Below are 26,468 nucleotides of genomic sequence, written 5' to 3'. Positions count from 1 at the left end.
TGGAGACACGACAACACTGCGTTTCTGAAGGGAAGTCAGCTTGCAACCTAGAGTCACTGCCTTCTCTGTCTTCAGAATTCAGTGCTTGACATTGTTTTCTGAAATTGCTATTGACCCAGGAAGAGGTGGAGAGCTCCTTCCGAGAGGGAGATGAAGAGGTTGGCAAAAGTTCCCTGCAGGGAATGCCCGCTATCAGCTGAATCCAGATGGTCAGGTGCTGTGTAAACACGGCATATGCTGAGTTGGCACCAAGAACCACTTTGTCTTTGGAACAGCTGGAGCCGGCTGAATGTGGTTCAGGTTTACAAATGAGGTCCTTGAGTGGAGCAACGAGGGGAAGAAGTTAATGAGATGCGGACTCTCCAGCAAGGCTCATAAGTCAGTCTGGAGGAGAAAGATATTTCAAATAAACATGAGGTTCCAACGTCCTGCATCCTCAGGAGCGCTGGCAAAGTGAGATGGTCGATGCACTGCTCGTCCCTTTTAAACTACTTTTTGGGAAGTATGTGGACGGAAAAGTGCAGGGATGCATGCTTCTAAATACAAAGCTGAAAACTAATATGTGAATTCATTCACTGTTCCTGGCCATTGCAGAATTACTGGGGAGGCAGAAATCCACTCCCCACCCCAGGTTGTAGAGAAGGGCAGAATATCAAGAGACAAAAGTGAGGAGGAAGGGGTTATGATTACTTGATCAAAATAGGACATCGGACAATGTCTTTCAAGGAAGAACACTGTGATATCAAAGGCACAGTCCCTCGAAGGGCAGGAGGCCATATATAGGAGTGACTGGACTGACAGAGATGAAGAGCTCACATACTTCAGAATCACAGGGTAATCTTTTCGCAGTAGACTAGAACCAGCGTGAGTGGCTAAAGAAGCTTCAAGGCACTTGTCTCAGAGCACAGAGGGCATGTTGGATGTGTGCTGATCGTTGAATGAATAACTAAAATTCCATTTAAAAAATCAAATGGGGCTGGAGCAATAGCATAGCAGGTAGGGCGTTTGCCTTGCACGTGGCCAACCTGTGTTCGATTCCCAGCATCCCATATGGTCCCCTGAGCACCGCCAGGAGTAATTCCTGAGTGCAGAACCAGGAATAACCCCTGTGCATGGCCAGGTGTGACCCAAAAATAAAAAAAAAATCAAACTGATTTCTCTTTTCTAAGAGTTCCCAGGAGCTTACATTAAGAGCTTCCAGCAGAAAGATCAGACCCTGTTGGACCAATCACATAGCAAGCTCGGTAACATACCACAAGGCCTATTTCTGAAACTTTTCCTAAATTTTGTAACATTTTCCTGGACCATGGAAATTCTCAAACATGCTTATGTCTCATCAGAGTCCAGGAATTTGAGAAGGGTTTCCTAATGAAGTCAGAACTCTGTTTTTATGTTTCTAGGGTTTGTCAGCTCTTGGTCTCCTTTGGATCTGTGTCACAGGGCCATCCCTACAGCTGACATTGGCATCTGTAACCGAATCCACTGGCCAGCCTCAAAGCCTTTCCAGGCATAAGTTCAAAGCCAGGGTTGGTATGGACATGGCCTGGGTATGGCCACTTCCCCTTCCTGCTGCAGCTCTCCTTTCCGAAAGCTCCCAGCAGTGAGGATACTGCCCCTGCATGAGTCTTTTGTTCCGTCTCCTCAGTACTTTGTGGGTCCTCCCATTGAGGATGTATACTGACCTCATAACTAAACTTAAGGTCATCTGCAAAATCAAAGATAAATAGATTCTTTTAATCCCAAAGCAGGAAACCCAAACACACAATTCTGCTTTATTCTGCTGCATAAATTCAGAGGCTTTTAGCCATCATCACTTTGATTTATTGCCTAGTGATATTTCTCACTGAAAAGGAAAGCTAGTTAGACATACAACAACAACAACCTCAAGGCATACTTGAATTCTCTAATCATAGTCATTTTTATTTTAGGAAGGAAAAGGAATTTATTTCTTAAGAGTTGTGGGAGATATTTTCAGTTTCTCAATTCCATTCCTTCTATAGAAATCTTTTATCAAGATTCCATTTTGCCTGAAGGGAGAAGTTAAAACATCTACTGACACAGGGGCCAGCTGGGGGCCAGCTTAATGGGCTGGAGCACAGTTCTGAAAGCAGAAGGTCCAAGTTCAGTCCCCGGATCCCCACCCTCCACCCTCTGACCCCAGGCTGTACTGAGAAGCCTCCAGCATCCCCAGGTGTGGCCCAAAACAACATGAAATCTCCTGGCTTGACATTTCTTCAATTTTGGTAGTTAATAAAACTTCTCCTGAGTTGCTCAAATAGGATTCAAAGGCACACATCTGTTGTTGCTCTCAGTAAGATATGAAAAACAATCTTTGAAAAATAACTAACTCTACTGTACTGTTTTTTTTTTTCCTTTTTGGGCCACACCTGCCGATGCACAGGGGTTACTCCCGGCTCATGCACTCAGGAATTACTCCTGGAGGTGCTCGGGGGACCATATGGGATACTGGGAATCGAACCCGGGTCGGGCGCGTGCAAGGCAAATGCCTCACCTGCTGTACTATCGCTCCAGCCTCCTTTTCTGTTTTTAAGCTAACAGGATTTCATGTGCACACATGTTGGTAGCAGTTGACATTGTGTTAGTGGGCTGAATCACGCTTTTCATGAAACTTTTCAAATGAAGAGTTTGGATGACCATTTTTAGTTTTTATTTCTCAGTTGTGAAGATAGATGGTCGGCAACTACACCACCTCCGCTTTGCTGATGACATTTTTTAATAGCACCAAACATCAGCCAAGCGGCACAAATACTGGCCGACTTTGCCCGTGAGTGTGGAAAGGTCGGACTACAACTGAATCTTACGAAGACAATGTTTATGAGAAAAAGCCTCGTTCCTGACACTCCATTCGCTCTCAACGGAACGACCATCTCCGAATGTAACAGCTGTGTGTACCTAGGTCGAGAAGTCAATATGACAAATGACCTGGCACCCGAGCTGTGCAGGAGGAAGAGAGTGGCTTGGAACGCCTTCAAGAACGTCGAAGAAATAGCTAAGAGGACGAAGAACCTCCAGCTCCGGGCACATCTCTTTGTTTCCACTGTTCTTCCTGCATTAACATATGCCTCAGAGACCTGGGCCCTACGCAAACAGGATGAGAACGCTATTCGGGTCTCCCAAAGAGGAATTGAAAGAGCTATACAGGGAATATCACGTTTCACTCAAATGAGAGAAAGAATCCGGAGTTCCAACCTCCGTTGACGATCAAGAATCAGGGACACTGTCTCGTTTCCCAAGGTGTCAAAAATCAGATGGGCTGGTCACGTAACGAGATTTAGAGACGACCGCTGGACTAGAGCTGTTACTGACTGGATTCCACGGGGTGTCAAAAGACCGCGTGGCCGCCCACCCCCAAGATGGTCAGACTTCTTCATCAAGATCATGAACGATCAGTTTGAGGTTCTTCATGTTCCCAGAGCAAACAGATGCCATTGGGCTACACTAGCACGCGACAGGGACAAATGGAGATGTTACTGGTGCCCGCTCGAGCAAATCGCCGATTAACAGGAAGTCAAGTGATCAAGTGATCACGTGATTTCTCAGTTGTGTGGCTCTAGTTCTCTTGCTTCCTTCTTTCGTGACTAGGTCACAAGATTTCATTAACCTACTGCCCTGTGCAAAGAAAATTTTCTACTTTGGTAGAATCCTTTCTTTCTTGGGGGGTAAGCGGGTGGGTGGTTAGGGGGAATTGGGCCACACCAGGCAGTGCTCAGGCTTATTCCTGGCTCTGTGCTCAGGGATCATTCCTTGTGAGGTTTGGGAGGATCAAATGGGATGCAGGGACAGAAACCAGGTTGGCTACGTGCAAGGCAAGCGCCCTGCCCATAGTACTATCTCTCCAACTGCCACAGAATCCTTTTCAATGCTCCTAACACTTTCTCTTATAGCCTACTGTTAGAGTTAGAAAATAGTGATTGGGCAGTCCCCTTCATCCCGTATGTGTCTAACACTCTACATTATTACTTCAGGTTTTCATTTTGACTTAAAGAATAAATAGCCAAAAGCCCCATTTTGACTTAAGGAGCAGTATTGATGAAAGGTCATAGAATTTGGTGTTAGAGATACCTGGTTAAAAATTCTAAATCTGGGGCCGGAGCGATAGCACAGCGGGTAGGGCGTTTGCCTTGCACGCGGCAGACCTGGGTTCAATCCCAGGCATCCCATATGGTCCCCCAAGCACTGCCAGGAGTAATTCCTGAGTGCAGAGCCAGGAATAACCTCTGAGCATCACTGGGTGTGACCCCAAAAGTAAAAAATTAAGGTAAAGCTAAAGTAAAGGCCCTCCCGTTGTTTGTCGATTTGCTCGAGCGGGCCCAGTAATGTCTCCATTGGAGACTTTGTTGTTACTGTGTCTGGCATATCGAATACTCTCGGTAGCTTGCCGGGCTCTCCGAGAGGGGCGGAGGAATCGAACTCGGGTCGGCCATGTTGGCTGCGGGCAAGGCAAATGCCCTACCGCTGTGCTATCGCTCCAGCACCAGATTTAGAATTTTTAACCAGGTATCTCTAACACCAAACTCTATTTTTTTAATTTTAAAAAATTAAAAAAAAAAAGAAAATTATAAATCTGTTGTGTATATATTCCACACCTTCATAATCCATTCATCTGTCATTGGACACCTAAGTTGTTCCCATATCTTAGCACCTAAGTTGTTCCCATATCTTAGCAATTGTACTGCATGTAGCAATGAATAACTATATGCGTAGAGTACTGGGTGAGGAAATGTACTGCAGCAAAGGGGGATGCTTAGATAATCCTTGACCCCAGTGTTTAGAGAGGAGACAGAGAAGGAAAGAAATCAAGGCGGAAGAAAAGAACTAGATGTAATGGATTAACAGGCATTGGGGCTTCATTATTATATGTACCAGTGATATACATTCAACAGAACTGAAGACATGATATCTAACTGGTGACCACTAGAACTGTGTCATGTGCCTGTCAAGTTGACAGGCAGGGAGGAGTGAGGAGTGGGATGGGGAGGGAATCCGGAAACACCGGTGAAGGGAGATTGACACCGGTGGAGGGATTGGTGTTGAATTATTGTATGCATAAAATACAACTATCAGCAATTTTGTAAATCATGGCTCTTCAATAAAAAAAATTTTTTTAAAAGTAAAACAGGTTTTATTTGGAGGTTTTGAAGGGAAGGAAGAAGAGAAAGTGGGAGACAATGGAGTGTGTTATGCTCAAGAGAGAACGTGGGCTTCTACAAGGGCAGAGATAGCCCCTACACACCTCCCAGCATTAGACAGGAAAGCCTGAAAGTACAAATCTCATGAGGGGAGATGTGGGCGACACATGTGCTCAGGCACCACATGGGCTCAGGCAGCATATGTGCAGCAATAAAAGACTTTTTGAAAGAAAAAGATAAAAAAAATTCTAAATCTGGGAAGGTAAACTTTCCTATTTCTCTACTTCATTAAGAAAAATCACATCATTTTCTTCATAGGCAGTTGTGGGAACTAAGGAGAGAAGCTAGTTGCATGTCAATATTTCCCTGTCTCAGTGCAAATTTGTATTACATGGTAAATCACTACTTACCTGGAGAACTGGCTTTGAAAATGAGTCCTCAGTGTCCACGAAATCATGCACAAAGCACACTACTGCCTACCTCAATTCTAAGATTATATGATATGGCTTACATCTCAAACTATTTTGCTATCTAGAGGTTATATATGAGTTGGAGCGATAGCACAGCAGGTAGGGCATTTGCCTTGTACGCAGCCAACATGGCCAACCCGAGTTCGATTCCTCCACTCCTCTCGGAGAGCCTGGCAAGCTACCGAGAGTAACGTCCCGCATGGCAAAGCCTGGCAAGCTCCCCTTGACATATTCGATATGCCAAACACAGTAACAACCAAGTCTCATGATGGAGACGTTACTGGGACCGCTCGAGCAAATCGATGAACAACGGGAGGACAGGGACAGTGACTCTGTCATATAGAACCTCCTGCCTTCCTCTGAGATCTAGAATAGCTGGCTTTGCAAAAAACTGAGAATTATTTGACTTACATTGAGGCTCCCTTTATGTACTAAGATGAGCATTTTGATTTTTGCAGGTATCCAGAAACTCCTGTGCTTCTCATCTTGTCCTTTCCTGCCTGCGGGGGCACTTGCCACCCACCTATAAGAGCTAACTATGGCAACTTGTGTACACAGGAGCCCAGTTCTTCAGCCCCAGGACTAGATACTTCTAAAGACTGCCCTAATTGTATTTATCAATTAGGTAACGTTCACTACTTCAAAAATGTTTGCCATTTGTCAGAATGGGCCTCATCAAAAGAAAAAACATTAAGACAATTGCTATTAAATCTAAAAAGCAGAAAGTAGATCAAACAGTTGTTTTGGTCTGGGGGAATGGGGGGGGAATTTGGGCTGCTGAATGAGTTATGAAATACATTATGAAGTAATTAAAGTGTTATAAAATGTGTAAGTAATTGAATAGTAAACTTTATGATATAAAGTTTTTTTTTTTTAAGTTTATGATATATACGTTAGCACTGCGCTGTCCTCCCGTTGTTCATCGATTTGCTCGAGCGGGTCCAGTAACGTCTCCATTGTGAGACTTGTTACTGTGTTTGGCATATCGAATACGTCACGGGTAGCTTGCCAGACTGTTCCGTGCGGGCGAGATACTCTCGATAGCTTGCCGGGCTCTCTGAAGGAGGCCGAAGAATAGAACCTGGGCCAACCAGGTCGGTCGCATGCAAGGCAAATGCCTTACCTGCTGTGCTATCGCTCCAGTCCTATGATATATAGGTTATATCTTAATAAATGGAACAAATGACCTGGCACCCGAGCTGCGCAGGAGGAAGAGAGCAGCTTGGAACGCCTTCAAGAACGTCGAAGAAATAGCTAAGAGGACGAAGAACCTCCGGTTCCGGGCACATCTCTTTGATTCCACTGTTCTTCCTGCATTAACATAAGCCTCAGAGACCTGGGCCCTTATGCAAACAGGATGAGAAAGCTATTCGGGTCTCCCAAAGAAGAATAGAAAGAGCTATGCTTGGAATATCACGCTTCACTCAAATGAGAGAAAGAATCCGGAGTTCCGACCTCTGTCGACGATCAAGAATCAGGGACGCTGTCTCATTTGCCAAGGTGTCGAAAATCAGATGGGCTGGTCACGTAATGAGATTTACAGATGACCGCTGGACTAGAGCTGTTACCGACTGGATTCCACGGGATGTCAAAAGACCTCGTGGCCGCCCACCTACCAGATGGTCAGACCTCTTCATCAAGATCATGAACGATTGGTTTGAGGCTCTTCGTGTTCCCAGAGCGAACAGATGCCATTGGGCTACACTAACACGCGACAGGGACAAATGGAGACGTTACTGGCGCCCGCTCGAGCAAATCGACGACTAACGGGAAGTTAAGTGATTAAGTGATTAAGTGATCTAAATAAATAGTATAACTCAAAAAAAGGAAAGACAACTGCTAGTTTGCTTAGTGATTTGGCAAGTGGGAACATGAAATCACACATGTTCCCCTTTTTACAGAGAGCAGATTTTAGTAGGCACACATTAAACATGTACCCAAGTAATTACAATATAGCTATGCCAATGGATCAAAATAAAACAAGTCTCACAACGGAGATGTTACTGGGCCCACTCAAGCAAATCGATTAACAACGGGAGGACGGTTTACAGTGCTACTGTATTTAAAGCACATAGAAATTTATTAGAAACACCCATGCTGAAGTCTATGTTAGAGCTCTTTCCCTGGGAACCCTCATCAATTGTTTTAAATCCTACAGACATGTAACAGTCATTAGACTTACTTGCAAGTTAGGGCAAGTTATGACTTCATTTTCTCATTGCACTCTCCTGTATTTTCAAACTACTTCTTTATTGAATGAATCCTAGGCTTGACTGAAGTATATACTCAAGCATTGTTTTTTTTTTTTTTTGCTTTTTGGGTCACACCTGGTGATGCACAGGGGTTACTCCTGGCTCTGCACTCAGGAATCACTAATGGCGGTGCTCAGGGGGCCATATGGGATACTGGGAATCGAACCCAGGTCGGCTTCGTGCAAGGCAAACGCCCTACCCACTGTGCTATCAATCCAGTCCCAAGTATTTTTTTTTTCTTTTTGGGTCACACCCGGCAATGCACAGGGGTTACTCTTGGTTCATGTACTCAGGAATTACCCCTGGCGGTGCCCGGGGGACCATATGGGATGCTGGGAATCAAACCCGGGTCGGCCGCATGCAAGGCAAACACTCTACCCACTGTGCTATCACTTCAGCCCCCCAAGTATTTTTTTAAACAGGAGACTGAAACACACACCAATCTGATGGCCAAAATGAAAAATAGTGACAAGCAAATGATGAGAAGGAAGAAAAGAAACTAGATGCCTCATATATATTTCTTGGTAGGAATGGTAAGTGGTCTAGTCACTCTGGAAAAGGGCGTGTCAGTTTCTTACAAAACATATGTGAACCATGTGATACATATTGCATAGGAGTATAGAGTCGGAGAAACAGAACAGGATTCTGCAAAAACCGATATGCAATTTTTTATTTTAGCCATTTCATTAGTAATAGCTAACCTTCCCCCAAAACCCAAAAACCCAGGGGTTCCTCAGAGGGTGGCTAGTTAAATTGTAACATACATACCAAGAAAAACCCACAGTAAACAAAAGGGACAAATTATTGATAGATACAGTAACTTGGATGGATTGCAAAGGTATTAGGCTGAGTAAAAAAGTCAATCTAAGAGGTTAAGTACTGTATGGTTCCATTAGTACGGCAATCTCAAAGTGCCAAAATTTGAGAGATGGGAACAGACTGGGGTGGGGCAGGGGGAGGTTTTCAAGGAAGGGGCTGTGTGGTAAGGAGGCAGTTGTGACTGTACAGGAAAAGGTGGCCTTCGGGATTCTTTGGAAAGAAGCAGTTTTAATCTTGACTGGGGCGGTCACTCAAATTCTGATGTGCTTGATATCTCAAAAACTCTATGTACACATACACACACAAACAACTTCGTGCAAGACTGCTGAAATCTGGGAAAGATCAGTGGATTATTATACCAAAGTCAATTTCCTGGTTGTGATACTGTACGAAGGTCATACAAGAAGTGACTGTTGGGGAACTAGGGGAAGGGTGAATTACTTTTCCAACTGCATGTGAATCAACAATCATATCAAAGAAAAACATTTTAGAAAAGGCAGTGTATTATTAGAAAATGTTTAAAAGTCCTTGAATACACGATAATGTCTTTGTTTCTCATCTCACAAAGAAATCCAGCTTGGCTACACCTGTCTACATTTTATATTTCCAAAATAATTTTCTCTCTAACTAAAGTGTGGAAGGCATTTCCCACTGTTTCTCAGTGGTTAGATGATTTTTTTTTTTCAGCTCAAGCGATGGCTGATTCTATAAGCTGATTTTACTTATTAATTTGCTCACCAACTTTTTGATTTATGTTAAGATTGCAAGTATAACAAAATAGGTGCTATAGACTGTAAAATTTAGAATGTGATTTAAAGCAGTGGATAATAAAATGCATTCTGGGGTTATAAGGTTTTAAAAATAATTTTAAAGGCAGTAACTATTCCTTTTTCTTTTGGTAAATACTCTTTTAAGGTGTGGTATGAATATAATTTTTTTTTGTTTTGTTTTGGGGCCATACCTGGTGGTTCTCAGGGCTTACTTCTTACTTTGTACTCAGGGATTACTCCTGGTGGGCTCAGGGGACCATATGGGGTGCCGGGACTGAACCTGGATTGCGTGCATGAATGGCAAACTCCCTACCCACTGTATTATTGCTAAGGCCCTGTGGTGTGAACATGCTGAGTTCATGACATTCCTATCCTCTTGCAATGCTTTAGATGAAGTCTAAAACAAAAGTCTCTGTGTGTGTGTGTGTGTGTGTATGTGTGTGTACCAGGATCAAACCCAAGGCCTCACATTTATGAGTGCTCTGCACAAGAAATCCTGGAACTGCGTTTAATTCTTTAATGATAAAGAAAATGGATACATTTTAATCCGATAATCAATAAAAGATATGCATCACTCTTTATTAGGATTGGTGCACCGCTTTTCCTTAATAGCTTTTCCTTAATGGCAACCAACATAAGAAAATGAAAATAAATTCTCTAAGTTCAAATGTGAAAAATGTTCATGTTACACAAAATTAGAGCTAAGGGCTAAAAATAATGGTGATAAGTGGAGTATTTTTAAGAAGAATCCATGCAAAGGTGTCCAGAGTTGACAAGACTCATCCATAACTTTACAGAGAAAGAAAGGTACCAGTCTGCATGTTTAAAAATTTAAGTATTCTTAAAACTGGCTTAGTTAAATTATGAGACCTTATTAATATTTATGGTGAAAGACATTTGTATAAAAAGAGAAAGTTGGTTCCTTACTCTTGAAAAATTAATAACTGCCTCTCAACCCCAAATGATAATAAATGTAAAATTAGTCTTGTAGGTCATTAATGATCAAGAGAGTGCCTGATATGACTCCTGCTTAAAGGAATAAGAAATATTTAGAGTGTAAACATAAATTTTCACTAATATAATTTGTGTCATTGTCATTTCCCCAGAGTTATCAATAAATATTGCAGGGCATACTAATTTATCTACTTAATGAAGTGATAGGGGACTCTAGACCTTTCACATATATGCTACATCAGAAATAATTACAGTGACTTAGAAATGAATACAAAAAGAGTTCCTAGTTGTTTTTCCAAAGAGTTCATCATAATCTTCTAATATGTACTGAGTACGTACCACAAAGCTGGTACAGCATCTGCAGAAAGGTATAAAGGATGAGATTTGGGCCTTTGAGACATTCACTGTCTAACCAGAGAGACAGCACATACCCATGAAGGAGTCAAGATTCAATATTAAAGAAAATGAAGCCTAATGACTACAACATTCCTTCTGTGGGCAAATAATTAAAATAGCATATACTGTTGTTTTACTCATACAAATGACTCAATATGGGGACAATCGCTACAATTTTTTTGAGTAGTCCCAAATGATTTAAAATAGAGGCCATCTGCTGTATTAAAGTTTCAATGCTATACCTCGCAGGCACTGCAGCAAAACTGGATACTTCCTCCAAAATAAGCTTACAAAACCAGCTAGGTGCTAAAGAGTCAGCAAAGATAGAATTTTGTGGAAACGTATCTAAACCTATATTTATCAGCCGATAGCTTAAAGATATAGTTCAACAAACATTTTCTAAGCACCTGGTAATGTAGATATAAAGTCGGGCTTAAGGTTTCTGTATCCACAGGCTTAAGACGCTATATGAATTAAAAAAAAAACCCTACACTGTGTTAAAACCCAATAAAGAGCTAAACCTCCCAGACTAAGGGACCATAGTCTTGTGATCTTACAAGTGATTCCTAAGAAGTCCTGAGATGAGGACGTGAAGGCCAGGAGGAAGAGAGAACAGAAGAACATCTGGAGAATGTCCAAGAGATTAGGACAGTAGGATGTAGTGTGCTTTGTGGAGATGAGAGCATTGTAGCACTGTAGCACTGTCCTCCCGTTGTTCATCGATTTGCTCAAGCGGGCTCCAGTAACATCTCCATTGTGAGACTTGTTACTATTTCTGCCATGGGAAGCTTGCCAGGCTCTGCTGTGCAGATGAGATACTCTTGGTAGCTTGCCAGTCTCTCCGAGAGGGACAGAGGAATCAAACCCAGGTTGGCTGAGTGCAAGGCAAACATCATGCCCACTGACAGTGGAGATGAGAGACAGAAGGAAATTAAAGTAGTGTCCAGGGGAAGTGGCAGAGACTTATTGGGAAGCATATGAACTAGGAATCATGGTCTCTGGTCCCAAGGTGGAAGGAACCAGTGAAGGAACTTTTAAGGAGCAGCAGTCTTCAAATCGGCAGCCTTGGGGCTGTAAACTGTAGAGTGCAATGTCCTGGGTGACACATCAACAGGGTCTCACGAAAGGTAGTGGCTGTGCATATGGAGAAGAGGGGACTGATCCATGATCTAGAAAGAAGTACCAGATCAAATGCACTAGAGAGAAGCAGTGGGTTGAAGGTACCTCTATAACATTGGTATATTTCTTAGAACAGCAAATGAAGAAAGAAGAAAGGAAGGAGGAGGAGGAGGAGGAGGAGAAGAAGAAGAAGAAGAAGAAGAGAGGAGGAGGAGGAGGAGGAGTGCCTGGGGGGAGATGGAGAAGGAGGAGGAGGAGGAGGAGGAGGAGGAGGAGGAGGAGAAGAAGAAGAAGAAGAAGAAGAAGAAGAAGAAGAAGAAGAAGAAGAAGAAGAAGAAGAAGAAGAAGAAGAAGAGAGGAGGAGGAGGAGTAGTGCCTGGGGGGAGATGGAGAAGGAGGAGGAGGAGGAGGAGAAGAAGAAGAAGAAGAAGAAGAAGAGAGGAGGAGGAGGAGGAGGAGGAGTGCCTGGGGGGAGATGGAGAAGGAGGAGGAGGAGGAGGAGGAGGAGGAGAGAAGAAGAAGAAGAAGAAGAAGAAGAAGAAGAAGAAGAAGAAGAAGAAGAAGAAGAAGAAGAGGAGGAGGAGGAGGAGTGCCTGGGGGGAGATGGAGAAGGAGGAGGAGGAGGAGGAGGAGAAGAAGAAGAAGAAGAAGAAGAAGAAGAAGAAGAAGAAGAAGAAGAAGAAGAAGAAGAAGAAGAAGAAGAAGAAGAAGAAGAAGAGAGGAGGAGGAGGAGGAGTGCCTGGGGGGAGATGGAGAAGGAGGAGGAGGAGGAGGAGGAGGAGGAGGAGAAGAAGAAGAAGAAGAAGAAGAAGAAGAAGAAGAAGAAGAAGAAGAAGAGAGGAGGAGGAGGAGGAGGAGGAGGAGTGCCTGGGGGAGATGGAGAAGGAGGAGGAGGAGGAGGAAAAGAAGAAGAAGAAGAAGAAGAAGAAGAAGAAGAAGAAGAAGAAGAAGAAGAAGAAGAAGAAGAAGAAGAAGAAGAAGAAGAAGAAGAAGAAGAAGAGAGGAGGAGGAGGAGTGTCTGGGGGGAGATGGAGGAGGAGGAGGAGGAGGAGAAGGAGAAGACGAAGAAGAGGAAGAAGAAGAGGAAGAGGAAGAGGAGGAGGAGGAGGAGGAGGCGGCAAATCTCCAGTCTCATTCCTAAGGCAAAGTCCAGTCTGACCTTGTTCCATCAGTACTGGGTCCAGGAAACACTAACAAACAGACAGATCCTGTGGAATGGCTCTTTGATATTTGACTTTCTTTCTTTTCTTTCCTGGCATAGAAGCACGTGGCTTTAGAAGACAGCAGGGCAAAAGTCTTCCATATTAAAGAGGCAAGAAGCAGACACACACGCACACACATCCTAGAGAACAAGAAGCAGAGACTGGAGCGGCTTGCGCCAAACTCTGGGGAATTGAGTCACTTTTCACCCCCATTCTCTGAGGGCAGAAATGGCACAGGAAAGTGTTTCTTCTAAGATGTGCGTGTTGCTGTTTTCTTTTCTTTCTTCTCTTTTTCTTCAGAGAAAGATGAATCACTCACATTCACCCAGATATCTGAATGGCTCTGTGGGACACTTGGCTGTTTCCCCACTGCTCTGCCTAGACTTCTAAAAGGCCATTAATACTCTTTTTAGTGAATCTTTATGTTTCAGTTGTTAAGGAGAACATGCTTTATTACCCAAGGGGTATGGACTCTGACTCTGACTTGCTAAGAAACGCTGGCCAATTTTCTTACCCTCTGTAAGAATGGAACTGTTAATCAATTCAAATGGGAGTACTGATAGTACCAATGTCAAAAAAGGAATAAAGAAGAAAGGGAAACGATTTATTAAAAAAAATATCTGGGGCTGGAGTGATAGCACAGCAGGTAGGGCATTTGCCTTGCAAGTGGCCGACCCGGGTTCGAGTCCCAGCATCCCATATGGTCCCCCGAGCACCGCCAGGAGTAATTCCTGAGTGCAGAGCCAGGAGGAACCCCCGAGCATCTCTGGGTGTGACCCAAACAACAACAACAACAACAAAAAAAAACCCAAAAAATCCTAGATTTGGGGCCAGGGCTATGTTGACAGAGCACATGCCTTGCCAATCTGAGGCCCTGGGCTCAATTCCCTGACATGTTTGGTCCCTGAGCATACAATTGTGGGCCAGTCCCTCACTTGGCCCATCTCAGAGTCTCTGGTATGACCCCTTCCAAATACACCTCTCCGCCCTCCCCTATAAGTACAATAACAATTTAAAAACATTTCTTAACTAGCCCTGTTCACTTTAAACCATCAATAAAAGATATTAAAGATTAGGAAAAAATGGATGAGACCTCAGGAGGCGGGAGGGCAAAGTTCCCACCAAACCAAAACCCCAGAAGCTTCACTCACACCCCAATAGCTGCCACCATGTCCAAATAAATATTCTGGATTTTCTGGAGCGACATCTCCAAACTCTACAATACTAACATCCCAGTAGGGGCACACCTGATTGGATTGAATGTAAAGTAGAAGCCAGCTAATCTTGACTCAGAAAAACATTAACACAGAGGCTTAGCTAACAACAATAACTTAATAAACCCTCAGAACAGGACGTAATGTCCCCAGGTGAGAGACAACAATTTTCACTAATTTTCTTTTACTGAAGTATTTTTTGATCATTCCATTAGCCATTTGGTGGTAACAAGCAATATAAAATAAATTAGGGGCTGGAGCGATAGCACAGCGGGGAGGGTGTTTGCCTTGCGCGCGGCCAACCCGGGTTCGATTCCCAGCATCCCATACGGTCCCCTGAGCACCGCCAGGGGTAATTCCTGAGCGTAGAGCCAGGAGTAACCTCTGTGCATTGCCAGGTGTGACCCAAAGAGAGAGAGAGAGAAAAAAGAAAATAAATTAAATTATTGTGGACCTATTATGGGAGCTATAAAACCCAGCTCGGCCGCACGACATCTTATTATGACATCTCATTCCTACTTTGGACAAACTGGCAGGCTACCGAATGTAACCTGCCCACACGGCAGAGTCTGGCAAACTCCCCGTGGCGTACCCAATATGCCAAATACCAGTAACAATGATGGGTCTCATTCTCCTAAAGAGCCTTGAATATAACCTCAGGGCTAGGATGAAGGAGACATTACTGGGGCCTGCTCGAGGCAATCGACGAATAACAGGATGATCTGTGATCTGTGATCTGATTATGGGAACTATAAAACCCAGCTCCTGGAAGAGAACAGTGCAGTCTCCTGCCCCCGCACCTGGCTGTACAGCCATTCTGTACTGGCAAAGAAGGGTATCTCCTTGAAGGGGAGCGGGTTGAGTTTCTCTCCCCGCCCCGACCAGGGCTCCGGCAGCCGAAGACCTCCAGAACCAGCCACCACCATGCTGAGACCACTCTCCGCACACATGAAGATACCAGCAGAGGAACAAAGGCATGTGGGTCCCGGGGCTGAGATCTTCAAGCCTGTTCGGATAGGGGCTGAGTATCTTTCACCCAGATCCTCCATATTCCAGTAGGCCGGGGTCACACCCACCAACTGGCCCCCTGGCGCCGTGTAATCCCATCAACAGCCAAGACCCAGATACGATAAAACCCAGACTTCGGAAGCGTGCGGCAGCATTTGCGTTCGTGCGACATCTTATCATCTCGTTCCTACTTTGGACAAACGGGCAGGCTACTGACTGTAACCTGCCCACAAGGCAGAGTCTGGCAAACTTCCCATGGCGTACCCAATATGCCAAATACCAGTAACAATGATGGGTCTCATTCTCCTAACCCTGAAAGAGCCTTGAATATGGCACTTTTTAAAAAAATCTCAGGGTTAGGACAAAGGAGATGTTACTGGGGCCTGCTCGAGGCAATCGACAAACAACAGGATGGTCTTGATCGTCGTGATTATGGGAGCAGGCTTGAAGGGTGGTTGGAGAATTGCAGATAATGTTGGTGCAATTGGTGTTGGAATACTGAATGCCTGTAATAGACCATCATGAACAATTTTGTAAACCATGGTGTTTAAATAAAGTGTGTGTGGGGGGAAAGGAACAGGATCAATGGAGCAATGTCTCTATCAGTGAAACGCCATTTCAAGGACATAGCACTGAACACTGTCGTATCATTATAAACGGATGCAGAAGAGGAAAGCATGGACACGTAGGCCTCTGCTTCTCAGTAAGGATTCTCTACCTATCACTTGGGGAAGTACTGGTGAGGATTCTCTACCTGTCACATGGGGCACTACTGGTGAATTCTGTACCCTTGGCAAACATGGGTATCTCCATCTTCAACCTATCAGTCACCTGCTCAGACTCAGATGTCTGGAAATCCACGGTCTCATGTTTCTGTGATCATTTCCTGTGAGTCCAAACACCACCTCCAAGACAAGCCCAGGTCAGGTCCTCTGCACCCTTACGCCTTCTGCACACCCCCACCCTGCCTAACACCGCCTTGTGTCCCGGCAGCTTCTCCCAACTTCATCTGGGCCAGGAAATATTCCTGCTGAGAATTTGTTAAGCAATGACGGTCATCCGGTAGATGCCTCAAGTTGCAATGAGCTTTACAGTTCCACGCTTTCCTCTAAAAGGACTTTCATCTACTTTCTGCAACCTAAATGTCTTTTCCTTCCCCATAGAGAAGGAAGAAAAAAAAAAACAACCCTGCTAGGGGTTTCTAGGGCCACACCCAGCAATGCTCTGGGGACTGTGTGGGCCAGGAATTGAACCCAGTTTGAGCCCATGCTAGACATGCACCCTAACTTCTGTGCTGTCTCCCAGTCCTTCCTGTTTTGTTTTATCTAAGAAAGCTGAATTAGATTAGTAATATCTAGAGAGATTCCACATAATTCCCCTATCAACCACTAAAAATCAAGGACATAGAGCCAGAGAAATAATATAGTATGCAGGGCACTTGCCTTGCATGTGGCAGACCCTAGTTCGATCCATGGCAACCCTGAGCTCACCAGGAGTGATCTCTGAGTCCAAAGCCAGGAGTAAGCCCTGAGCACAGCAAAGTATGGCCCAAACAAACAAATAAACAACACACCCCATTCCCTCATCAAGGAAACTTAGATCAGCACAAGCACTGGGAACCACGGGATTCCACATGAACTTTTTGTACACTGTTGACCAAGACACAGGATCACAGATGACTTTTTCAAAGGAATTCACAACAATGACCAATTTCTTACCCGACAATCGCGTTGAAGCGTTTTCATGAGTGCGTTGTAAGTTTCTGTATCAAAATACAACCCTTCATGCATGTCTTGCAGGAAATCTAAGTCCTTAAATGTGGGGTTGGATTTCTCTCTCTCTTTCCTTGAAGCTCTGCGCTTATAGGTGGAGCCTTTCAAGTCATATGTAGAGTGCATTCTCATGGAGCGTGGCAAGACATTGTTCATCACTACAATCCGAATATTAATGCCTCCTGATTGCATGCAATAGAGTCCATAGAATTTTGGCAAAAGAGTCCTCGGATTCTGGTTTAAATTCTAAAAGAAGAAAAAGATTTCTTAGTCTGTTTATACCAAATAAATTCTATTAATAAAGACATCTCTTTATCTAGTATAATTAAAAATGGAATGTGCTTATCATTACAATGGGCACTGCTAAAATTTGCTGCTTCTAATCTGATTTTTAAGCTGATGTATTTGAACAGTACTGTAGCACTGTAGCCCTGTCCTCCCGTTGTTCATCGATTTGCTCAAGTGGGCCCAGTAACATATCCATTGTGAGACTTGTTGTTACTGTCTTTGGTATATCGAACATGTCACGTATAGCTTGCCAGGCTTTGCCATGCAGGTTAGATACTCTCGGTAGCTTGCCGGGCTCTCTGAGAGGGGCGGAGGAATTGAACCCGGGTCTGCTGGGTACAAGGCAAACACCCTACCCACTGTGCTATCGCTCCAGCCCATTTGAACAGCAACTTTTCATATTATTATTGTATTTATTTTTAATTTTTTAGCCACTTTTATCGAGACAGTACTTTTACTTTTTAGTCATACTTTTCATGCATCTATCATCCCAGCACCCATCACTGTAGAGCCTGCTTCCTTCCTCCTGTATCCTATAGATTCCCCTGCCCAAGTAAGCTCAGTCCTATAGACAAAAGTTTCAGTCCTGATTACTTTGACCATTTACTGTTCCCTTACTACATTTCTTTTTTAAATCCCACCACATATGATCGTATGGTAGATCTCTCTCTCTCTCTCTCTCTCTCTCTCTCTCTCCCCCCTCCCTCTTTTTTTTCTCTCTCCACTGTGGTTGTGGTAACATACACATATAGATAAATAGAGCAAATTTATTTAAGTTCCACAAAATTGTAAATCAATGAGAAAGCAACTTATTCATTCTAAACTTAGAGTGTTAAAAGTGGCTGAAGTAAAAATGGAGAGAATGGCCCAATTTAGCTCCATCTAAAAACAGCAAAGAATTGATTAGTGCCAACTGTGACTATTCTCTACAGAAGCTGAAGAGAAAATTCATTGTGCGATATAAGAAATGAACATTTAAAATTTTAATAGTTCCTGAAACTCTGTCTTCCAAAATGAATAGGCCGGTTTACAATCACGCGTTGTGAGACCATGTATGTTCTTACTTAGTTTCTTAACACTACTACAAGATATCACACTTTAAAATCTTCTAAGCATGACTGGCTAACAAGTGGAAACTTCTTCTAAAGAACATGATTAGGCTGATTACTAGAGAAATTAAGCACTTCGTTTTTTTTTTGTTTGTTTGTTTTTCCCCCCATACTGGGATGTGCCTATTCTTGGCTCTGTGCTCAGGAGTCTCTCCTAGGTTTGTCTGCAGGACATATTCAGTACCAGGGATTCAGACAGAGTTAGATCATCACGTAAAGTGAGTGCATTTACCTTGGACTATGTCTCCAGTGCCAAGAAATTTAATATTTCATTTTATCTTTATAAAGTTGTTCACAATGATTTATCACATTCAGTATTCCAAACCGATCCCACCATTATACCTTCTCACCACCAATATTTCCAATTTTTCCAACCACCACCCAAATCTGCCCCAGTAGCAGACACTAAATAATTTATTTCATACTGGTTGTTATGAATAATTTGCTAAAAAATGATCAAAAAATGTTTTCTTAGAATAAAGTGTGTGAAGATTGTTTTATCTCACCCTGGAACCATTAAGGCCTTTAGAAGAGATTACTAACATGTTGTAGCAGGTTAAGTGTGTGTGTTAATATTTTCTTTCTTTCTTTCTTTCTTTTTTTTTTTGCTTTTTGGGTCACACCTGGCGATGCATAGGGGTTACTCCTGGCTCTGCACTCAGGAGTTACTCCTGGTGGTGCTCAGGGCACCATATGGGATGCTGGGAATCGAACCTGGTCGGCCGTGTGCAAGGCAAACGCCCTACCCACTGTGCTATCTCTCCAGCCCTTGTTAATATTTTCTTAATTGAGATTGGTTGCCTTCTGTTTTATATCTCATCCAATGTGGTGTTCTACTCCTGGTATATCAGTGGTGTAGAGTTTGAGATGCTCCTGCAGGAATTCTAAAAATAAAATATGAATGGGGTGATACAGCCAGAGTTAAACTTTTAACTTTGGAGCATCTCGAAGCTTGTTGATCTCTTTTGAGATTTATTCATGAGTCTCTAGATCATGGCTGGTTAAAAAGTTTATATGGCACCAGAGGCAGTTTCATGGGTGTGGCTGCCAGGCTCCCCAGAGAGCAAGGAGATGGGAAGGAGGTGGCCCATCCAGGACTCTGTGAGAGCCTGGAGATTTTGGTCACAAAATCCGCACACTTGAGTTTTTCAAAAGATTCATCCCTAGATGAGATGTGTCCTAGCTGGTGGAGTCCAGCCATGAGCATGGTGGTGTAATCAAACTCTAATGAGTTTGGAGGTTTTCAGCTGCTGGGGCTCTGTTTGGGCAGGTGGTGGGTTCACCCGCCCAGAAGTTTAGTATTTGAGATGTTACTTGCCCTTGCTATCGTGTGTGTGTGTGTGTGTGTGTGTGTGTGTGTGTGTGTGTGTGTGTTAGAGTTCTTGATACACTTTGGATAATTATCATTTCCCTATCCTAGATGAGGTAAATGACTTCTTCCAACATGTCTTAATTATATAAACAAGGAATATATACCGATTCTTGTGTTGTTATACAGTCAGGTGAGAGGTGAAATAGGGCTTACTAAAAGTTTTTACACACACACATAAATACAATGAAAATTCTATTATCCTTAATCCCCAAATTTTAAAGAAACAACTGTTCCCACTTTTTGGGATATCATTCCCTATCTATCCTATGTGCTTACATTAACATTAAATCCGTAACTAGTTTCTATTATACTAATTTGCCTTTCAGTGTAGTAAAATCTCTATACTTTTATGCTCTTTTTGATTCTTGTTTTGGAAAGCTTTTAATATTTCATGGCTCTCAATATTTTTGTAAAGTGTTAATAGTTTTGGCTATATTACATTCAGTTTTTTAACCCATCTGTAATCAATCAACCCATATGTGATCTTGAGAATAATCTGAAACTGAGAATTAAATTTTCCCCCTAAGGTATGACTATTTATTGAACAGTCTGTAAGTTCCTAATTAACATCTTTTTATATCATATAATAAACTGTCAAAAAGGGGCCAAAGCAATAGTACAGTGGATACCAGTATTGCATGTGTCTGACTGAAATTAGAATTCCAGTAGCCATAATTTAACCCCCGCCTGCCAGGAGAAATCCCTGAGTGCAGAGCCAAGACTATGCTCTGAGCACAGCCAAATATGACCCCCCCTCCCAAAAAAAAATAAACCAAACCGTCCCAAAAGATAAAAACTCAAAAGCTGGTCAAATACAAGAGCCTATTTCTGAACATTTTACTTATTGGTCTAGGGCTGTAATAATTCCACATCTTTAATTCAGTGTAGTTTTGTAGATGTATGGTCTTTTTTGGTGTGTGTGTGGGGCACAGACCCAGTGGTGCTCAGGGATCATTCCTCGTGTTGTTTCCCATAAGTCATAACAGTCTGATCTTCATTCTCATTTGTTTTGAAAGAGAATCTTCTCATTTCTTCTTTGGTTTCTGCTTTGACCCTATTTATTCATTTATTTGTTTGTTTTTGGGACACACCAGGTGTTGCTTGTGGGTTTGTTCTGGTTCTGCACTCCCGGAGTCATTCCTGGTGGTGCTTGGAGGAACCACATGGGATGCTGAGGATTGAACCTAGGTTGGTCATGTGTAAGGCAAGGGCATTACCTGCCATACTATTGCTCTGGACCCCCAATGTTTTTTTTTTTTTAAATACTATGTTTCTGTTTTCAAATATTGGAGCTTTCCCTGATTTACTTTATCTGGTTATTATTATTACGTTTTTTTTTTAACTTTGTGGGCTGGAGAGATAACACAGTGGGTAGGGTGTTTGCCTTGCATGCGGCTGACCCAGCAGACCGGGGTTGGATTCCTCTGTCCCTCTCGAAGAGCCCGGCAAGCTACGGAGAGTATCCCGCCCACACGGCAAAGCCTGGCAAGCTACCCGTGATGTATTCGATATGCCAAAGACAGTAACAACAAAGTCTCACAGTGGAGATGTTACTGGGCCTGCTTGAGCAAATCGATGAACAACGGGAGGACAATGCTACAGTGCTAACTCTTGGGTCATGTCTTGTGGTGCTCAGGGGTTACTCCTGACTTTGCACTCAGGAATCATTCCTGGAAAGCTGGGGTACTAAAGCTGGGAGTCGAATCCAGGTTGGCCACATGGAAGGGAAGCAACCTACCCACTATACTATCTCTCTGGTCCCTATCTGCTTAATTAATTAATTAATTTGCTTTTTGGGCCATACCCAGCAATGCTCAGGGGTTACTCCTGGTTCTGCATTCAGGAATCACTCCCGGCAGTGCTTGGGGACCATATGGGATGCCAGGGATCGACCCCCGGTCAGTCATGTGCAAGGCAAATGCCCTATCCGCTGTACTATCTTCTCTGGCCCTATGCTTAATTTTTAACCTTCATGACATGATGGTTTAAAACCATAACTTTGTATGATTTCTAATTTTGTGACTTTTATGAACACTCAATTGTTCTTTGGAATATAGTCTACACTAGAGAATGTTCCATGGAGAATGGTTCCATGAGCACTGGTGAAGAACGTGTACAAATCTTTCTCATGGTGGAGTCCTTTACATATCAGTTAATCCCAGTTCTTCAAGTTACTCATTTGAGGTACTTATTTTCTAATTGATGTTTTGTCTCATAGAACTGTCCAAAGATGGAGTGAAGTGTTTATGTGTTCCACTACCATTTTGTTGCTGTCAATGTACTTTTTTTTTCCTTTTTGGGTCACACCTGGCGATGCACAGGGGTTACTCCTGGCTCACGCACTCAGGAATTACTCCTGGTGGTACTCGGGGGACCATATGGGATGCTGGGAATCGAACCCAGGTTGGTCACGTGCAAGGCAAATGCCCTACCTGCAGTTTTATGGCTCCAGCCCTCAATATACTTTTTTAGGGCTATTAGCTATTGCTTTACAAATTTTACTGCCTCCTTTTATGGGCAGCTAGAGTTGAGTTGTCTTGCTTTACTGACCCCTTAATCAGAAATGTTATGTTTGTCCCTATCTCATACTGCTTTCTTTAACTTGAATGCTATTAGTCTGATATAAGGATTGCCATTACCAATTTTCTGTCTACTATTACTCTGTATGATTGTTTTCTAACCATTTCATTTAAACCTGTGTTTATGATGAGAGCTTAAGTGTGTCTCTTGTAAGAAGCAAAATGTTGAATTTTGTCTCCTGATCCACTCTAACTTGTGATAAGTCAGTCTGTCCATTGATTTTAAATGAATTTATTCATACGAAAGAATATATTGGCACTTTTCTATGAAGACTTTGGTTATTTCTGCCAATTACCACTTTTTTTTAATAGGAAGTCACTGTATCCATTGCAAGGTTGTTTAAAATTCTACAAATTCCAGCAGCTGTTGTTCGACTGAGAATGTTTTCAGTCATTCAAATCCTAGTGATACTCTTGAAGGGTAGAGGATTTTTGGTTGGAAATTTTTTTCCATTTTACACTTTGACTAAATCATTCAATTCTCTTGACTGCAGAATTTCATGTGAGAAATTGGATATAACTTATACAGTATTTCCCTTGTGAGTTTTTGCTTCAGTCTTGCTACTTTATGAAGTATCTTTCTTCTTTGGTTCTGCTGTTTGACTATAGGTCTCTTGCCAACGTTTTGCTTGGGTTTACATTATTTCTTGCACTCTTTGAGCCTCCTGCATCAATTCACAACTCTCTCTCTCTCGACTAAGGAAATTTTCAGCTACTATTGCTTCTCCCAATCATTCTCTCTTTTATCTCCTGTCACTCCTGTGATGTGGAGGCTGCTCTTCTTGATACTGTCATTTATATATATTAAATTCTCTTCGTTTGAAAAAACATCTTTTTTATTACTTCTTTATTTATGATGTCGTAGACCTTTTCTTCTTGGTCACTGATTTTAATTTTGCTTCTTCCATGCTTTTGCTGAATTTAGCTGCCACTGTATTCTTTAGCTTCTCCATTTTTCTTTGAATAAATTCTTTTATTTTTTTTTCCTTCACGTTTATCAATTTTTCTTTTCCAATGACTTTCTCAGTTCAGTGGGCTGTATCGCTGAAGTCATTTTTGGGCAGTTTAGAAAGTTCAGATGCAACTGAGGCTTTCCTGGCGTGTATCCCCATCTGCTGACGGAGCTGAATTCTTTAATATTTCCCATTATTTCAAGTGCTACATGTGAGTAAATGGTGGATCTCGACGTTCTCACTGATCCGAGTTGTGATCTGGTGCTCTCATCTGCAATTCCAAGCTGGTGCCTATGACTCTACTGATTTCCGGCAACCACGGGATATCTTTTTTTTTTTACACCTCAATGAGTTTTATTTATTTATTTATTATTAAAAATATTTTTTTACTGGAGCGATAGCACAGCGGGTAGGGCATTCGCCTTACAAGCGGCCAACATGGCCAACCCGAGTTCGATTCCTCCGCCCCTCTCGGAGAGCCCGGCAAGCTACCGAGAGTATTCGATATGCCAGACACAGTAACAACAAAGTCTCCAATGGAGACGTTACTGGGCCTGCTCGAGCAAATCGACGATCAACGGGAGGGCCTTTTAGTGAAACACCATGAGATACAGTTATAGACTTACAAATTTTTGTGCTTGGGTTTCAGTTATACAATGATCAAGTACCCATCCCTCCACCAGCGCCCATTGCCCATCACCAATGATCCCAGTATCCCTCCCCCCACCCCATCCCCCCCATCCCACCCTGCCTCTGTGGCAGGGCATTCCCTTTTGTTCTCTCTCTCTCTCTCTCTCTCCCCCCCTTAACCCCTCGTTTGGGTGCTGTGATTTGCAAAAGAGGCACTGAGTGGCAATCATGTTTGGTCTATAGTCTACTTTCAGCATGCTTCTCCCATCCTGGGAGGATCCTCCCAACACCCTTTATTTGGTGCTCCCTTCTCTATCTGAGCTGCCTTTTCCCCTAGCACATGAACCACGAGATATCTTGAGAGGACACTTTTGAATGTTTGCAAGATTGAACTATGCCTATGGCTCTGAGTTTTATGCACCTGGATGATAAAAGGGAATCTGTGCTCACCATTCCTTGTAAGTAAATATAACCTCAAGCTGGCCTGAAGACAAGTCCAGGGCTCAAAGTTGCTGGTGCCATGAAGGTGGAGTGTGATATGGTGCCACAGTCCAACTGACTGTGATCTGAAGTCAGTGCCCACATCCCTCTATCTCATACTGTTTTCTTGAACTTGGAATGTACACCCAACAAGCAGCAATTCACCAAGCTAGTCTTCATAGCTCCTGTGTTTATGTCTGCACTTGCCAGTACCATTTTTGCTCTGCACCTTGGGTGGTGTTTACCTCTGGGGTATCTGCTCCCTACTGCGTCTGATCTCTGGGATGACAGCTCCGACTTAAAGCCTCAGAAAGGGCTGCTATACTAGGGATGGCTGCACACTGCCTGTACTGGGGACTGCCAGTGTTCAGTCTCTTTTGGACACAGCAGTATGTACAGATACAAAGCTGAACCTCTGTGGAGCTTTTGTGTTCAGTGCGCTCTGCTTCAGCTTGGAGAGTAAGTCAGCGAGAAAGCTCTTTGTAGCTCTGAATTGGCTGCAAACCAGTTCGATTCATGGCAACTGTAAGCCTACTGGGTGGGGCCAAGGCTTTGACCTTGTCAGGGCAGGACCAAGGCTGTAATCCTGTTAGATGGAGCTAAGGCTGCAACCCTGATGAGCGGGCCTAGGTGGGGCTCTCCTTGGGAATTGTTGTTCCCAGCTGAAGCCAAGTGTGGCACACCCTTTGCTGGATTGAATAAGTCCCAAGACTTATTCAATGTCAAGTGTAGGTAGAAAGCCAAAGCTCTGTAGAAACTCTGTGGTCAGCATCCTCTTGCCTCAAGCTTCCCTTCTAAGTCCAGTATCAGCTTAATGGTCCAGCTCTCTTCCAGTGCTTTTCTCCTTCCCACACTAAGGGGCAGTGCTCCTTGGGTCGGAAGTTGTCAACAGCTCCACAGTGAATAACTCTGTATTTTCCAGTGAATTTTCTCATGTGGGCCCTTGATGTTGCTGTCTTCAGCTCAGTTTTTTTTTCTTTTTGGGTCACACCCGGCGATGCTCAGGGGTTACTCCTGGCTCATGCACTCAGGAATCGCTCCTGGCGGTGCTTGGGGGACCATATGGGATGCTGGGAATCGAACCTGTGTCGGCCATGTTGGCTGCGTGCAAGGCAAACGCCCTACCCGCTGTGCTATGGCTCCAGCCCCGTCAGCTCAGTTTTGATGCATTCTTTGTGTTGATGTCATGGCAGCACTCAGAGAATTCTTCTTTTTCATTTTCGTCTTCCCCTATCTAATTTTGTGATGTCAATCTGACCTTGATAATAGAAAATTTTAGTGTATGTTGAGAAAGACATCATTTGAAATGATACATAACAAAGATAAGTAATATGCATGTCTAAGAAGTGATGCAGTTCTTCTTTTCTATATTTTGTACTTTCTCTAAAGCAGAAAAATTTAAAACACTCCTACTTATTCCGGAAAGAAGCTTCAAAAAAATCTGTGCGTATTGTCCACTAGATTTTAATTTAGATTTCTCGTTCCCATGTGTGTATACAGAATTCATTTATAGCACTCAATGTTGTCTCAAGTGTGTTTTGGAATTAAGCATTGTTTAATGTACAATGAGTTCTGTGGCATCTCATTCATTCTGTCTTGAAACAAAGCTGACAGTTTTCACCACTCACCAAGTAAATGTAATTTAAATTTATTTATTTATTTTTTTGCTTTTTGGATTTTAAATTTACATTTAGGGGCTGGAGCAATAGCACAGCAGGTAAGGCGTTTGCCTTGCACGCGGCTGACCCGGGTTCTATTCCCAGCATCCCATATGGTCCCCTGAGCACCGCCAGGAGTGATTCCTGAGTGCAGAGCCAGGAGGAACCCCTGAACATCAGCTGGGTGTGACCCAAAAAGCAAAAAAAAAAAATTTTTTTTCCTAGTAGTTTTGTCTCTTGGGGATAACTATTGCTTTAGGATCTGACCCACAG

The 26,468-nt window shown here is 43.1% G+C and overlaps 1 protein-coding gene across 2 annotated transcripts in view; it reads right to left on the bottom strand.

The window, feature by feature from the left end:
* PIP5K1B (phosphatidylinositol-4-phosphate 5-kinase type 1 beta) overlaps window positions 1-26,468 on the bottom strand; it is a 403,907-nt gene that overhangs the window by 124,871 nt on the left and 252,568 nt on the right. For both annotated transcript variants that reach the window (XM_056106896.1, XM_056106897.1), the window contains exon 7: window positions 17,073-17,372. In XM_056106896.1, the coding sequence (XP_055962871.1) occupies window positions 17,073-17,372 (300 nt within the window). The remainder of the gene's footprint in view (window positions 1-17,072; window positions 17,373-26,468) is intronic.

The sequence above is a fragment of the Sorex fumeus genome, unplaced genomic scaffold, assembly GCF_029834395.1.
Source record: "Sorex fumeus unplaced genomic scaffold, SorFum_2.1 ptg000149l, whole genome shotgun sequence".
Lineage (NCBI taxonomy): Eukaryota > Metazoa > Chordata > Mammalia > Eulipotyphla > Soricidae > Sorex > Sorex fumeus.
The sequence above is the reverse complement of the archived record's forward strand: the minus strand, read 5'-3'. Positions and strand labels throughout refer to the sequence as shown.